Here is a 15543-nt window from a genome sequence, read left to right on the forward strand (position 1 = left end):
ACGCCATTTGAAAAGCACAAGTTTTATTGTCATTATACATAATTTTCATAAACACCATATCATTATATTATAATTATATTCAAATTAAGATAATTTTAGATGTTATTTATGACTAGATATAATAAAACCTTGATAAAAATGTCGTGCTGCAGACTGGAGGGTCTAGCGTAACCCGCTGTCCTCATTGGTCAGAAAGCCACTGACAAAAAGTGGGAGGTTCCCGGAAAAATTGCTAACCGGAAGGGAAGGCCGGAGCCCAAGAAGAAGAAGAAGAAGGCAGCTGCTGCCGATGAGACCAGCGAAGGAAGAAAAAGTAATGTAAGTAAAACAACTTGAAATTAAGAGTCATGTTGGTGAAGAGCAATACTGAACGTGTGTTGGATTATTTTGTCGACAAACTGTTTACTGTAGTTTGATCTATTTTGTTATTATTATTTTTTTCTGCTTAGCATGTCAGCAAAGTCCGGGCTCAACCGAAATGCCTTATCAGACTGGATCGAGGGAAGCTACGAGCTGCCCCGTGGGACAAACATTCTAATTATTGAAAAAAAATAAAATAATAATGCCACGGCAGAGCCCTGAGATAGCTTAGAAAAATGTGACATCGTTTCATGCAAGCAAGTGGACGCAATAAGACGTCCCGGAGTTTCTCAAACGTCAGACAGCTGACGACACAGGGCCGAGAAAAGAAAAGTTGTCTAATGACGCTTTCGACTTTTGGCCGTAGCTGCTAACACAGCTAATGCTATCAGAAGTCAAGTTTCCTTGCCAAGAACATAGCTTTTGTTTTCTTTGTCAGTTTAGGCTAGCAAATGGGTGCTACTGCTAAGTAAGCAACAAGGTTGATTCTTTCACGTTGTGTAGTCAGCGTTCATTTTGTTAGCCAAGTGCTTAGTGGAACTCACAAGTTCCAGTCGTGTCGTCTACGTTTATGAAAGCGGTTCCGTATCGCACCTAAATGTAACGTGCCGTTTTAGCCAAGACAGGTGCATTGTTATTTGATAGTTATTTTATCGATTGTTTTGAATCAAACCTTAGCTTTACAGTTTAAGTTGCCTTATCATTGTGCTTAACCTGCCTTATCATTGTGCTTAACCCGGCATCGACCGAGCAAAACTTCTCACGTACTTTGAAATATTAGTTGTAGATTAACTAACTTAATATGTTACGTTCCTGCCACCGGTTAAGTGTCTAATGACTGGTCTTATGTGCGATGTCTAGGCTCAGTCGAGGCACATCATAGTCGTCTAATGTTCTCTAAATTAGATGTACTATCAAGGCAGCTGTAATCTCTTCACAATCTGGTGCTTTTTATTATCAGCTGCATTTGTGCATCACATTGTGTGACAGAGTAAATGTGCGTACATAGTCTCTTGCTTACCTCTGAAGTTGTATTTATGGCAGTGCCTTCTCATCATTAAAATGTCATTACTGCTGACTTTGTGGTGTAACATCCGCATATTGCAACGTTGGGGTTGTTATGTGCCTGCACGTGTGTCTTCTTGCATTTAACAGCAAATACTTTTTTTGTATGCTGTGTATCTTCACAGCTTATGTTTATGGCTTGATACAAGTAACAGAGCTTGGCCTTTGAGATAAAGATGTGATTTACAGTTGCTTGCCTGAGCTCTCATGTTTATGGCATGTGGACCTTGTCCTTCTTAAACAGCCACTCTTTTTGACAACCCAGCCCTAAAATAAGGACTGCAAATTAGTTGAACACTAGTATGCAATACATTTGGGTGCTATGTTTTGGCATTGCCTTTAAAGTTGTAAGTTGTTGTAGTTAAACGGACAGCTGGACCTACTAAATGTCGCTCAATCAACTGGACTCAATTTTTGAGTAAATCTGTGTAAAGGATCAAATATCAAATCCCATTATTTAATAATTCACTTAAAATCACTTGAAGTCATAAAGTGGACAAAGTCTGTTTTAAACAGTTTGATGAGTTGAAAGGTCTCAGTTTGGGAAGCGCCAGTGATGCTTCTGGTGACTCTGCTGTTTGCTTTTCCTGTATTGTGTCACCACATTCCCATCTAAAATCACAATGCCAAACCAATTCTTTGTAGCTATCTTGGATTCAGAACATTTCCTGTTTCTTTTGATTTCCCAAGAATGGTGCTGCTTTTCAATATTTGTTTACAACCTAGGACAAACTATCACCTTTGGCAGCAATAGATAGGCCTTTAATATATGCTCATGTGTACATGCAAATTTGGACACAGCCATCTGTACAAGCAGATGGGATTATGAGCTAAGACAAAAGTATGGTGATGCAGCCCCTCATCAGATACCATTTCTTCCATGACCCCATCCTTCAAATAAAGTGAACTGCACATGTCTCTGCTTGTCTTCGTAATGTCAGTGTTTTGGTGGCAGGTTGTTAATCTAGTTTATAAATTGAATGTGAAAGTGATTTTCTTTTTCTAAAATCTAGTCTGAAGTTTAAGGAAATCATCATACTGTCCAGGCAAACCAAAATGTATTAATTACAGAATGTCATTTTTAATTGTGTGACCAGGAATGGAGAATTAATCCTGTTATTTTCCTTCTGCAAATATGGTCTTTTGGTGTTAGGTGACAGCTTGTTTTCTGCATAAGAAGAGCCTCGATTACGCACTAGTACAACAATACAAAATCTTCAAATCTAGCAGTCACAAGAACACTTGGAAACTGATCATAGCAGCTGGTAACCTGATCTTTCTGCTTAATTTTTCAGTATAACTAATGTTTAACGATACCTAGATTTTGTTCACGGAGCAAAAGCAATTAAAAAAATGTTTTCATTGCTTCTTTGACTGATTAAACGCATTTAATTTGTGCATGCATTCTCCAATTTAGATTGCAATAAACCACAATCGCTGCTAAGTTCTTGGATATTATGCCAGCAGCAGAACATACAGGGGCCACAATAAATATTTCACAGCCTCTCCCTCTCGTCTGTTGTTTTTTCCTGCCTTTTCTCCTCCCCCTCTGACCTATGTCCCACTGTCTCTCGTTCCCTGACCCACTTCCCTGTGGAGGTTTGCAGTACCCATTAGGGATGCCATCACAGCATCCATCAGATGCTGCTTAAGATGTGTGAAAGTCTCTATCAGTGTAACAAAGAGTCTCTGATTGCAAGCCTGTCAGCTGCTTCCAGCTTTGATGTTACTGTTGTGGCTCTCAGTCATTACTAAATCATCAATCCAGCAGCTAGGCTTTGTGGATAGAATTAGATTTTTAGTACTTTGTTTTCCCATTTATATATCCTCTTTTTATTAAAAAAACAAACAAAAAAAAAAACTACGTCATGGTCCTTGGTTGAAGATGAATTTTTGCTACCAAAAGATGCCTAACTTGTGTGTGTATTATTTACGAATGCAGTGCTTTTGTCATCGTCAAAAGTTGAAATTCAGTATTAAATATTAAATACTATAAATAGTAGAAAATAATTTTCTTAAGGAATGTTGGTTGAATAGGTCTTAATTTCCCAGTATCATGGGAAAGTACCAGTATAGTTTATCTATTACTATGTAGCTTATTCCTAAGAACAGAAGAATTAAGTTAATTCTTCTGTTTTAAAAAGAAAAAGAAAAAAGAGGAAGAAACAACTCATTCACCTAGTGAGGAATGTTAATCTTATGAGTACAGACTGACTTTTCCAACTCTGCTGTGCTATAAAGGATTTCCTTTCTCTGTTAGGCTGTGAAGCAGAGCCGATCTACTAGTTAAGGAGACCAGCGTAAACTTTAGTGTACTGCTAGAGATATCTACTGTACATGTATACAGCTGTAATCCCATGTAAGAGTTAACTGACTTTAATGCTTTAATGAAATTGGAAAATATTTATTTTACCATAACACATGTAATGCCTGTGTGTTATGGCCATCGTTTTTGTTTGCGTAACAGGAAACTGTAAAGGAACTGGTGTATTTTTTTTAAATAGCTCCTTATATCTGCAAATGCTAAATTAAACCAGTTCCTCCAAAAACATAATGGAAATGTGTTGGAGACAAGTTAGTCTGTTGACTGACTGTAGCTTGGTTGATTCACTGTCAAATAAAACATGCAATTTCTTAATATTTCATTGACAAAGCCATGATCTACAGTCACATGCTAAAGATTAAGCATAGCTCAGCAACAGGCGGGGGTGGAGCTGGCACAACCAAATCATTAGCCATGATGCCGCCTCTTGATTTTCCCTCATTCTTGAGCTATCCCCCTGTCTTTAAGGAAGAGTCCTCATACGTGGCTTGATTGTTCATCATGCTTCTGTGTTGAGCTATTCCTGTGATCAAGCTGAGTCTATCCCAGGTTTTAATGTGCTCAGCAGTAAAATGTCTTCTGCAATCTTCACTTCCTGCTTTGAGCTCAGTTGTGTTTCCTGTCTTTTGACCAAGCAGAAGCTGGCTGACCTCATGTGTATCACCCAACTGACATGCACGCACGCACACACGCAGGCAAGGTTTCACTTACTAACAGTAGGTGAAATGAAAGGAACAAATTGGTGGTGTCCTGTTTACACATAAGCTACAGATTTTATTTTGTACCAATTTAAACTAACCACAAACCCCCCGTTTGTTTTTGTTTTTTTTCAAAGGTTTCTTTTTATTGTTCTAACAGCCACGAATATATTAATGATGCATGACTATATCTTTGAGCTGTGGCTATTTTTGAAATCACAGGAACACTTTGAGTTGTATTGTATTTATATTTGTGCATTAGGCAAGTTGCGTTAACTGGTAGTTAAGCCAAAAAATTAAGCAAAAGTAAGAATTTCATCCTGTAATGCATGCTTCAGCCATTTAAATGTTTAATAACCTAACCTGTGAGAGCAAGTTAGAGGACACAATTTAAAATCAGAGACTAAGTGCTCTCCTTCAGCTCTTGTTTATAGTAAATAAAGTTAGGTTATAAACTCTATATCTCGAGGCCCAATGTGATGAGAGTTTTGGTGTCAACAACTTGGATTTTAAATTGTTTAATCATTTTGGGTTAAAGAAAAAGTGTTACTGCTTTCTTCAATAATCTTTCTTATGTCAAACCGCTTGCAGGAACAAGGAGTTATTTTGTTTTGGGGGGATTTGATGCTACTGGTGTTCACAGGTTTCACAATGACTGTGGTTGTTTTCAGTAGAAATCTGTTTTGTTTGGAGTAGAGCTTAACTAAATTTGTTGTGTTTTGCAGCTCCCCACTGGTGAGGCCTCCTCTTCTTCCAGTAAATCTGCCAACCAACCTAAACTTTCCTACATCCATCTTAACTTCATCAGCTCCCCTATAGTAAGCCCAAGCCTGAAGTCAGCCATACACCCTCTTCCCCCAGCTCCTCCTTCTTTTTCCCAATTTTCAACACTGCAATATGGCAGGGCGAGGTGGACCAGCACGGACCAACGGCACCACAGCAAGCAGCAAGATCTGCCAGTTTAAGCTAGTGCTGTTGGGAGAGTCGGCAGTGGGCAAGTCCAGCCTGGTGCTGCGCTTTGTCAAAGGCCAGTTCCACGAGTACCAGGAGAGCACCATCGGAGGTGAGGGTTGTTTGTTTGTTTTCTTGCTTGATTTCCACAATTGTCTATTGTATTATTCTTTGACTTTCTGCTTTACTTACAGACATATGTAGCATCAAAGCTATATATGTCTTGTGTATGTACAGGTAAGCAGACTCTTAATGCGTGTTTGAAATTGTTCATCTACAGTGTAAAAGTAGACTTTACAAATAACTTCAAAAAAAATTAAAACGTAATCATAAACAAATGTTTTTCTTTTTGTTCTGACTCTTAAAAAGTTTTAAACTTAGGTGCTCAAGCAGAAAAACATGTCCTTGCTAGTTCAGAGAACTGCTTGCCTGCAGGTCTTAATCTTTTCCGTTACTAGAGTCTGTGCAGGAAGAGTCGTGCAACCAGTTCTTTGCAGCTAAAATGAGCCACCAAACTCCTCACATGTATATTTGATGATATTAAAATGTATTTGAGGTGATGGCTAAATATGTTTTTTTTTCTCTACACTATGGGATCTTCTGCCTGAGCAAAATCATTGCTCCAGCTGGACAAACAATCACTGAGTTTAGATATTAATACATTTACTCTCCTACTAGAATTCTAGTGCTGAATACTCAATACAGTAAAGTAAACAAACTAATGCATGTATTTGTAAGCAAGTAAGGAAATGATTAGCTGAAGAATGAAATGGAGACTGAATACCGATTAATGACTTTAAAAATGAAATTAATTGATAACAGTTTTTTGACAAATATAATGTAAGGAGGTGGTGCAAAGTATCTGTATTTGTTTCCTGGGTTGCAGCCATTCACATGCTTCTCAATGTTGGGTTTATATGGAGTTTCTTTACAGTTGTAAAAACTGTTAAGTATGTTGTGATTAGCAAGACCAAAAAGATGTTTCTTTTTTTTTTTTTTTTTTTTTTTATTAATATTTTTGGATGGACAGAAACATTAATAAATAAATATACAACTGCAATAATCATACTGTCAGTTCTCTGTCCATTTCTAAACAAACAAACAAACTAAGACAAGCAAACAAACAACACACTAACAAACAAAAAAAAAAAAAAAAAAAAAAAAAAAATTTACATAAATAAATAAATAAATAAAATAAATAAAACCCAGGAGAAACAAAATAATACACCGCCTCCTGGAAAACATCAGCAAAAACGAATAAGGGTAAAACCCCCTGGTGCAAAAAAAAAAAAAAAAAGACAACAACCAAAATACCAATGACACATGAAATATCCCTCTAAGAGACCATTTATCATAATGTCTAAGAGACATTGTCAATGTACCGCAAAAAGGGACCCCAGACCTGCTCAAAAATATCTTCTCTTCCCTTCATTCTATACATAACCCGTTCATATGATGCCATCCTAGACATTTGTTCGGTCCATTCCTTGAAAGAACAGGGGCTGGATGACTTCCAATGCCTAAGAATTACCCTGCAACCAGTTATAAAAGCCAGACGCATCCACAATCTCTGTTTTTTTGAGAGAATGTTATCGTCAGGTAGTAGGCCCAGGACGCATATAGCTGGAGATTTAGAAAGATTAAGTTTAAAAATATCATTCACCAAGTTGATGATCCCATCCCACAAATAATCATTTTTCCGACATGTATACAACATATGAACTAGAGTCCCGACTTCCTGCTGACATTTCCAACAAATGTCCTTATCTGCGAGCTTCAACCTGACTAATTTACTGGGTGTCCAATAGTTTCTGTGAAGCAACTTGTACTGGATAAGTTGAGACTGTGTTTCAGGTGAGCAAACATACCATGATGAGATCAGCATCTTCCAACTGTCCTCTGAGATCTGGATACCCAGATCTTTCTCCCAACACCGCCTCAGTCCCCCCAAACTGGGAGCGTGTGCCTCTCTGAAGCTCCCATAAAATTTAGATGCCCTGATTCTGTTATTGTCAGGGGTTGCAAACATCTTCTGAACACTAGATGGAGGGTCTAGATTATTTTTCAAAATGGCTTTAATACAATGTCTTATTTGAAAAAACCTCCAAATTTCCCTTGGATCCAAATTGAATTCTCGTCTGATTTCTGCAAACGATTTCATGCCAGTCTGCCCAAATAGGTCCCCCATCTGATTAATACCTGTCCTAGCCCAGGCCTCCCACCAGACCGGTTTCTTACCTATTAATACTTTCTTATTATACCAAATAGAGGCTCTAGCGGTGAGATAAGGGCTGCTGTTGGTATATTGGTGAGCTCTAAGCCAAGTCTCTTGCATGAAAGACAGTACTGGATCTTTAAACGGTACTGGCCTTCCCTTCTGAGTAAGGAAGGCCTCTAAAGACGAAGGGGCCACAAGACTTTCCTCAATCCCAACCCATGATGGCTTATCAGTAGAGGAATTATGTATCTTAACTAACTGAGAGAGGGAGAAAGCATAATGATACCAGACCATCTTAGACAATGCCAACCCACCACTCTCTTTAGCAGCATATAATTTAGACCGATTGAACAATGGCTTTTTACCTGCCCACACAAAACCCTCTACACATGTATTATAAAGCTTTAGCAAATTATGTGGGACTGCTATCGGTAACATGTGAAGAAAGTACTGAAGTTTAGGGGCAATAATCATCTTCACCAAATTAATTCTGCCCAAAAGGGACAGATTTATTTTAACCCAATTCTGCAACAGCGAACGGATGTTTTGAATCACTGGGGAAATATTTACTTTCATTATGTTGTCTAAACCAGGGGTCAATTTAATCCCCAAATAAGTCAGACCCTCGGGCTTCCACTTGAAATGCCATGAACTCCTCATAACAGGCGGACACAATTTAGAAATAGGCATAGCTTCAGACTTAGACCAATTTATAGTGTATCCAGAGATTACAGAGAAAGAATCAATAATTGAGGAAATTGCAGGAACGGCCTGTTCTGGGTTAGTTGAAATCAGTAAAATATCATCTGCATACAAAAAAGTTTTATGTTCTTCTTGACCCAAATCCACCCCTCTAATTTTCTTACATTCACGTAAAGCTATGGCTAAAGGCTCCAAAAACAGAGCAAAAATGAGAGGTGATAAGGGTGAACCTTGTCTAGTACCCCGACTTAACGAAAATGAGGGTGACATTATCCCATTGGTAATAACTGTAGCCATTGGATCTGTGTATACCACCTGAATCCACTGCCTAAAAAAGGGACCGAAACCAAATCTCTTCAAGGTATGAAACAGAAAAGGATACTCAACTTTATCAAATGCTTTCTCTGCGTCCAAAGAGAAGGCAACGACAGGGTCTAGCTTAGTCCTGCTCTTCCAGAGTATATGCAATAACCTACGTAGATTATCCGCAGAGCTTCTATTTTTCACAAAACCGACCTGATCCCTATGCACCAAATACGGAAGAACTTTTTCAAGCCTAAAAGCTAATATCTTAGAAATAATTTTTTCATCCACATTAATTAATGAAATTGGGCGATAATTCCCACAATGCTGTGGGTCTTTCCCTTTTTTATGTAATAACGTGATCACTGCCGATCGCATACTAAACGGTAGTCTCCCTCTTTGAAACGCATCTTGATATACCGACAGTAGTCTTGGAGCTAGTTCGTCCACAAACACCTTATAAAAATCTGATGGAAATCCATCATTACCTGGAGATTTACCCACTCTAAGGCTGCCGATTGCCTGCTTAACTTCAATTAATGTAATCTTACCTTCTAATATACTTCTTTGATCTTCCGACAGGCTGGGAATTTTAATAGAAGAGAAGAAATCTGACAGCCTCTGTTCCTCCACCAGTCCATTAGAAGTGTACAGCTCCTGATAATATTTAGTAAAAATATCATTTATTTCTTTTTTACTTTTTACAAAAAGATGTTTCTGTATAATAACAAAGGCATGGAAAAATCATTCTTACCTTAATGACAAAGTTTGAGTTCAGTGAAAGTGAGGGAAAGCTTCTTCTTCAGTTCTTCATCTACCTATCTCAATATTATTGCTGCAACATTTATTACACCACCTCTCTGCTCATGTCTGGATCCAATATTTATGTATTATTGCAGTTTCTCACTTTTAATTAAAGTTGCTTGCATTGCAATTTTGTATCAGGTGAAAGCCAAAAGTAAACTGTGTTAAATCAGCGCTGAACAGTTGGTTCATTCGTTCTGTCTTTTCTTTTGGTCGTTTTTCCTTTTGCTTTGTGTAGAACCAACTTTCCCCATGTTTCCTGTATCAGGTTGCTTGTGAGTAATGTGGCTATAGGATGTAATGACAGGAAGCTCTGTGCTTACACTCGCCAAAAGACTTGAAACGAGTCAGCATTTTTTATGTTTTTTTTCCCGAACTTGTGGTTGGTCAGCAGCATGCCTAGTCAAAGATTACAAAGCTTTAAAGTATGTGCTATGTGAGTGCTCGGTTTTCTCGGTCTTGTGACAGTTGGCTAATTAAATGGAGCTTTGCCTCTGTTCATAAACCATAGCATTTTGTTTGTACCTGGTAGCTTTTTTTGTTTTTTCTTGGTTTTTTTTGCGTTATAGGTTTATCTCCATAGCTGGCATGTCCTCTGGAGTCTGAATTTATCAGCAAGTTTTAAACTTCTTTTCATTCAATGACTGATTTCATTAATGATATTGTGATTACAAAGCCAAGTTTAAATATGAAAGTCCACCCCTAGAGATGACTTTTCTGATTTCTCTTAAGCCCCTCTTTGTCAAATATTGAATAATTTCTTTCTACTTCCTTTCCAGCTGCCTTCCTCACACAGACAGTATGTTTGGATGATACAACAGTTAAGTTTGAAATCTGGGACACTGCTGGACAAGAACGGTATCACAGCTTGGCACCCATGTACTACAGAGGAGCCCAGGCTGCCATTGTTGTCTATGATATCACCAACACAGTAAGTAACATGCGCTGTGACAGGACCGTGGACAGTCAAAAGTCGTACGTCATTTGTTTGCTGACCCTTGTCTTCTAGCCTGGGTTGATGATTGCTTAACAGCAATCAGACCTTTGGCCTTCCAATTTTTTATTTTTTATTTTTTCAGTAAAATGTAAAATGAAAAACCTGCAGCTGTGATTTAAATTTTAAAAGCACAGCAATATGTAATGATGCACATTCTTTTTTTAAAAGGATACATTCACACGTGCAAAGAACTGGGTGAAGGAGCTCCAGCGACAAGCCAGCCCAAATATTGTAATTGCAATTGCAGGAAACAAAGCAGACCTGGCAAACAAGAGAGCTGTAGATTTCCAGGTAATGAGGAAGTTCTGAGATCAATTGCTGAAGCTCGTGAAAGCTTCGGAAATTATTTAACAGACTACTGTGAATTCATACTGCTTGCATTTTTCTTTTTTTTAGGAAGCACAAGCATATGCCGATGACAACAGTTTGCTCTTCATGGAAACCTCAGCTAAGACTGCAATGAATGTCAATGAGATTTTTATGGCTATAGGTAAGTGTTAGACAGAGGGATAATAGCTTATTAAGTACTGAAGTGGAAAATAAATCAGCAACCATCCTGATGATAGGAATTCTAAAGTCTGGATTAAGTAATCATTTTCTTACAACGATGTGACAAAATGATGATAAATGTTAAGAATTCAAGGTGGCAAACTTTAGACTTCATTTTTATGCACTGCTCAGTCCATTGGCCAAAATAATCATTTCATACAAGGGGAAAAAAGGGGGATTGCCAGAAATCCTCATCAAAACATACTGCATAAGACCACTGATGGTCATTTCCCACATAAATGTTAAATGTAATTGCTGAAGTTTGTAAAATGTGAATTTGTTGATTTTCTTCAGTTTGCATTACACTAAATTGGATAACTTTGGTGTTTGGACTGTTCAGAGGAAAAAAGGCTTTTTGCTGTTGAAACATTGACACCAAAAATAGATTAGGATATTTTCCTCTGTCCTACAGTGCTATTTATAAATCTAGACTTGTTTGTGAGAGTTGCACAGTTGCACAGTTCTGGAGATGTCAGCATCTATGCCTTCTCATAATAACTAATAAATAATAATAATTATTATTGAACCAGATGGCATTTGACTTGTTGTGGGCAAAGTAGAAAAAAAAACCCTTTGAATGCATCGTCTCGTTTAGAAATGATACCCCCCACACACTTGTGTACAATGACCTTAAAAAAAAAACCCTCTAAACCATGGTGTGGGCCTTTTGTTAGTATCGACCAACTCAAATGAAATGCTCACTGACAAGAGATGCCTTTTAATATTTCCATCCTGTTACAAGTGTAAGCCTCTCATGGGTAAACAGGTGCCTACTTCTACAGTCTGGCACCTTTCATGCTTTGCAGGTGTAGTTCAGTAAAAGAAACTGACGCTGCAGGTCACATTTTCATTTCATTACCAGAAAAATTCTATCTGGAAAAATAGCCCTACATGTCAGGGGAATAATGTTTGAATTTGTTCCTTTTAAGTTATTAAAAAAAATTCTTATTACTAATGAAAATAGCAGGTTGTTGGACGCTTACTGTCATGTTATTATAGTATAGGAATTAAGTCTTTGTACTTTGTACCACAAAACAGCCAAGAAGCTTCCGAAAAACGAGCCTCATGGTGCAGCAGGCGCGGGCGGACGAGCCAGAGGTGGTGTGGACCTGCAGGAAGCCGCACCACAGGGCAGAAGTGGCCAGTGCTGCGGGGGCAGCAACTAGCACAATGAATCGGCTGATGCAACCAATCTAAAGCTTCGATCAACCCGACCAGAAATTAGCCAGCTGTCAAACGACGTCCCATTGGTCAAACCAAACCACGGTCAGACCAACCACCCTATGAGCAACACGGCACCAATTAACTGTTTGGCAAATGAATCCACTGGCCAGTAAACTGCCAGACTCCACTGATGGTTTAAACTGGCGAACCAAGCAACAGATCAAGAAATCAACTTACTCATAGGGAATCATGTTTCATGCCAATCCATGACCTCTCGATTGATGATGGACCCTTGATGTCATCTTGGGGGGGGAAACGCATCCCATTCATGGAAGAAGGAAAAAACAAAGCTCAGTCATTACCAGTGGCACTTACTAGCGCCACTCATTTTTGTTTCTGTATTTGTGTAAAGGATTACAAAAAGTAATGCAACCAGAAGGAGTATAAGAAGACTCACTAGCCCTACCCTTTCTATTCTGCCCTCTTTCTTTCCCGTGCACCATAAATTTCTGAAGTTTTTCCGTCGTGGTCTTGAGACACGGTTAAAACTCAAATAGAGGTGCATGCAGCATCCTTCACTTTTCTGTCTTGTCCCTGGTCAGATTTTTGGAAAAAGGTTTCTACCAGGAGAAGAGGAATCGAAACATATTCCATCTTGATGGAGCTGTGTAGATTGAAATAAATCATCTTTATTATTATTATTTTTTTCTGTTTCCTTTTGACACAAGCTGGTCAATATGATTTTAAAGCCTAGTCTTTCAGGTTTTACAATCATCCAACCATGTTATTAAACAATAAACAGTAAATAGTACTTTAATAACATTGTCACTTGTGTAATTTTTAGCATTAATGAAATGTCTTTGAATCATCTGTGTAATGGCAAATACATAAAGCAAGATTTGTTTTCGTGACCAAAATCACAATTGTGTACTGAAAACATATGACTGTATTTGTATCCGACTTTTGAAGTTTATAATCAAACAGTAGTTCTTGTCAAAACATTATCTTCCCGATCTCTACATGATGTTTTGTCAACCTTAATTATGTTGTGATTTTTCTTTTTTGTTTTTTTGTTTTTTCTATGTCTTAATTTTTCTCTGAAGATCTATGGTATTAAATGCACTGGTTCTGTCTCATCATTTTGGTGAATTTAGATGTTATCCTCAGCTTCCTTTTTCTTTTCTCTCTCCTTATTTGTATTCTGCACATCAGGGAGGGACTGCTTTTCAACACTGTTGTTATCATCCTGTTATGGCATCAAAGACTAGCACAACAGAACTTGCACGGCAGTCACTGCTGTTAGGTGAGGGGGGGGGAGGAGGAGGAAGGAAAATGTAATTTTATGAATAAACAAGGGTAAGGTTATGTTTCTTTGTATGCCTGTTTAATCATTTTGTCCTATCTAATTAACTATCACACTGGATTTTTATAAATATATCTATATCAGCTTGTGCTAGTAATGACAACTATGAGTTGTACTGTTGTGGCTTGTAAATGATTTTATCCCACTGCCCCACAAGAGTTTAAAAGACATGTATTATCTGTAGCTGGCCACAAATTGGCTTTGGCATTACTTTTACTAACTCTCTATATTTCCCGATTCCTTTCCTGTTTCTTTTCTCTCCAGGCTATTGTCTACATATCCTGAGATTTCCTAAAGATTAGATTTCTGTTTAAACTGGCTTTGCTTTCTTGGCTGTTAACACATGCTCACTAGAGTTTCCTGGACAATACCAAGTATAATAATCCCTTAGCTAATCTAAGTGCATCTGAAGAGATCCGTAAAGTAGAGAGGTAATTGTTCAGTTAGCGCTAAATACAGGTTTCCTGTTAGGTTTTTGTTTGTTCCTGTTATCCCCCAGGTGTTTTGTGAAAAGGTGAATCCTTTGTGCCAACCAAGGTTGCAAAGTGGTTTGAAGAAATTTTAGACACATAAATTGTAGGCATCTCATCCAACCAAACAAGCTCTAGATAAACTTAAATATATAATTATATAAAGATGTGGACAAAATTATAAGCCTTTAAGCTTTTTTTTTTTGCAAAACCTTCCCAAGTGCTCTTTTACAAAGCAAGGGATTTTCAATGTAATATTTCTAAATGGGCTAGTTTTCTTTATAGGCATAAATGATTTCTATTTGCACACAAGGACATAATTATTTTTTTAAGTTATAAGTTGCCTATTGAAAAACTGACCTTTTTAATGACCCATAGCACACTGCTCTGCATTGACAAAACAAAAATAAGTTTAAGACACAAAATAAATAACTAAAAATTTCAAAGACCCCAGAACAACTGCCAAGACTTAGCCAAATTGATAAATGTAGTCTCAAAGAAGACAATCACTAGACCTCTCCACAGGAATGGACAGCAGACCAAGAAACCCCCCATTTCTGCATAAGAGACATCTTCAAGCCAGACTGAAGTACACTAAGGACAATCTGGAGAAAAATTAGACATACTGGAAGCATGTCTTTGGTCAGATATGACTACGTTACAAATAGCTTTTTCACCATAAAGACACTGCACAGGAGGCATGGGTGTGACATGTTGAAAACTACAATTTAAAACACGCTCCACAGGACAAGACTCAGCAGTCCATCTGCATCTTAAGGATAAAGGACACTCTTTCGAGGATGCTAATGTTCACATTTTGGACAGAGAGGACAGATGGTTTGAAAGAGGAGTGAAAGAAGCCATCTATGTCCACTGTGAGCGACCATCTTTGAACAGAGGTGGTGGTTTACGACACCAACTTTCTGCCATCTATAATCCAGTTTTGAGTTCCCTTCCCAGACGCCTTAACGCCCACTCACATCCTGGGCCATCTGATCTCAGGAATTCGCATGATAAGGTGGGGCCAGGTTTCACAATGAACTCACCCGAAACTCTGGCTGATTGGGACCCACACCCAGTTTCACACCTTGGCTCAGGCGATTAGAGGATCATCAGGGGGTCCTTTTGTCCCTCTGTGGGGGGTTACTCCCACTAGGTTTATATCTGGGACTCTCCACCATTTGACCTTAGAACTGAAGAAGCTTCTCGGATGAGAGGTGAAACGTCTTCAAGTAACTTAAAGAAGTCCAGACGCTTTTCTTTGCAAGCTCCTTTGACTACGATGACCTGGATGACTGAGAACCTTCACAGACATACAATTTAAAACACACAATTGATTGCTAGCATCAGGCCCTGGTAGTTTTTGGTTTTGTAAAATAACTTTGTTTACCTGCTTAAATAATGTAAAAAATAAAACGTGGATGTTTTAAAAATCCCCTACTTATTCCCTAAGTCACTCAAGTCATTCACAAGTCTGTGAATGATACTCATGGCCACTGGTCAGTGATCATGAGAATTTGCATATTGACGATGATGAAACTGAACTGACTGTTAGTCAGTGGTGCTACTTTCAGTC

The 15543-nt window shown here is 38.2% G+C and overlaps 1 protein-coding gene across 1 annotated transcript; it reads left to right on the forward strand.

Annotated features, from left to right (window-relative positions):
* The first annotated feature begins 226 nt into the window (after window positions 1-226).
* rab5c (RAB5C, member RAS oncogene family) lies at window positions 227-13273 on the forward strand. Its single transcript, XM_085454716.1, has 6 exons — window positions 227-318; window positions 5172-5509; window positions 10204-10355; window positions 10590-10712; window positions 10818-10911; window positions 12009-13273. The coding sequence occupies exons 2-6, from the start codon at window positions 5344-5346 to the stop codon at window positions 12134-12136; spliced, it is 663 nt and encodes a 220-aa protein (XP_085310842.1). The 5' UTR covers window positions 227-318; window positions 5172-5343; the 3' UTR covers window positions 12137-13273.
* Window positions 13274-15543: the final 2270 nt, after the last annotated feature.

This window comes from Copadichromis virginalis, linkage group LG4, assembly GCF_057382275.1.
Source record: "Copadichromis virginalis isolate Kocher_CV1m ecotype Utaka linkage group LG4, C_Virginalis_male_GT1.1, whole genome shotgun sequence".
Lineage (NCBI taxonomy): Eukaryota > Metazoa > Chordata > Actinopteri > Cichliformes > Cichlidae > Copadichromis > Copadichromis virginalis.

Bases quoted from the DNA above. Each gene is read 5' to 3' on its own strand.
- rab5c (XM_085454716.1), top strand. From the start codon at position 5,344: ATGGCAGGGCGAGGTGGACCAGCACGGACCAACGGCACCACAGCAAGC. The intron at 10,356-10,589 runs GTAAGTAACATG...TTTTTTTAAAAG, and splicing joins TCTATGATATCACCAACACA to GATACATTCACACGTGCAAA. The intron at 10,912-12,008 runs GTAAGTGTTAGA...ACCACAAAACAG, and splicing joins TGAGATTTTTATGGCTATAG to CCAAGAAGCTTCCGAAAAAC.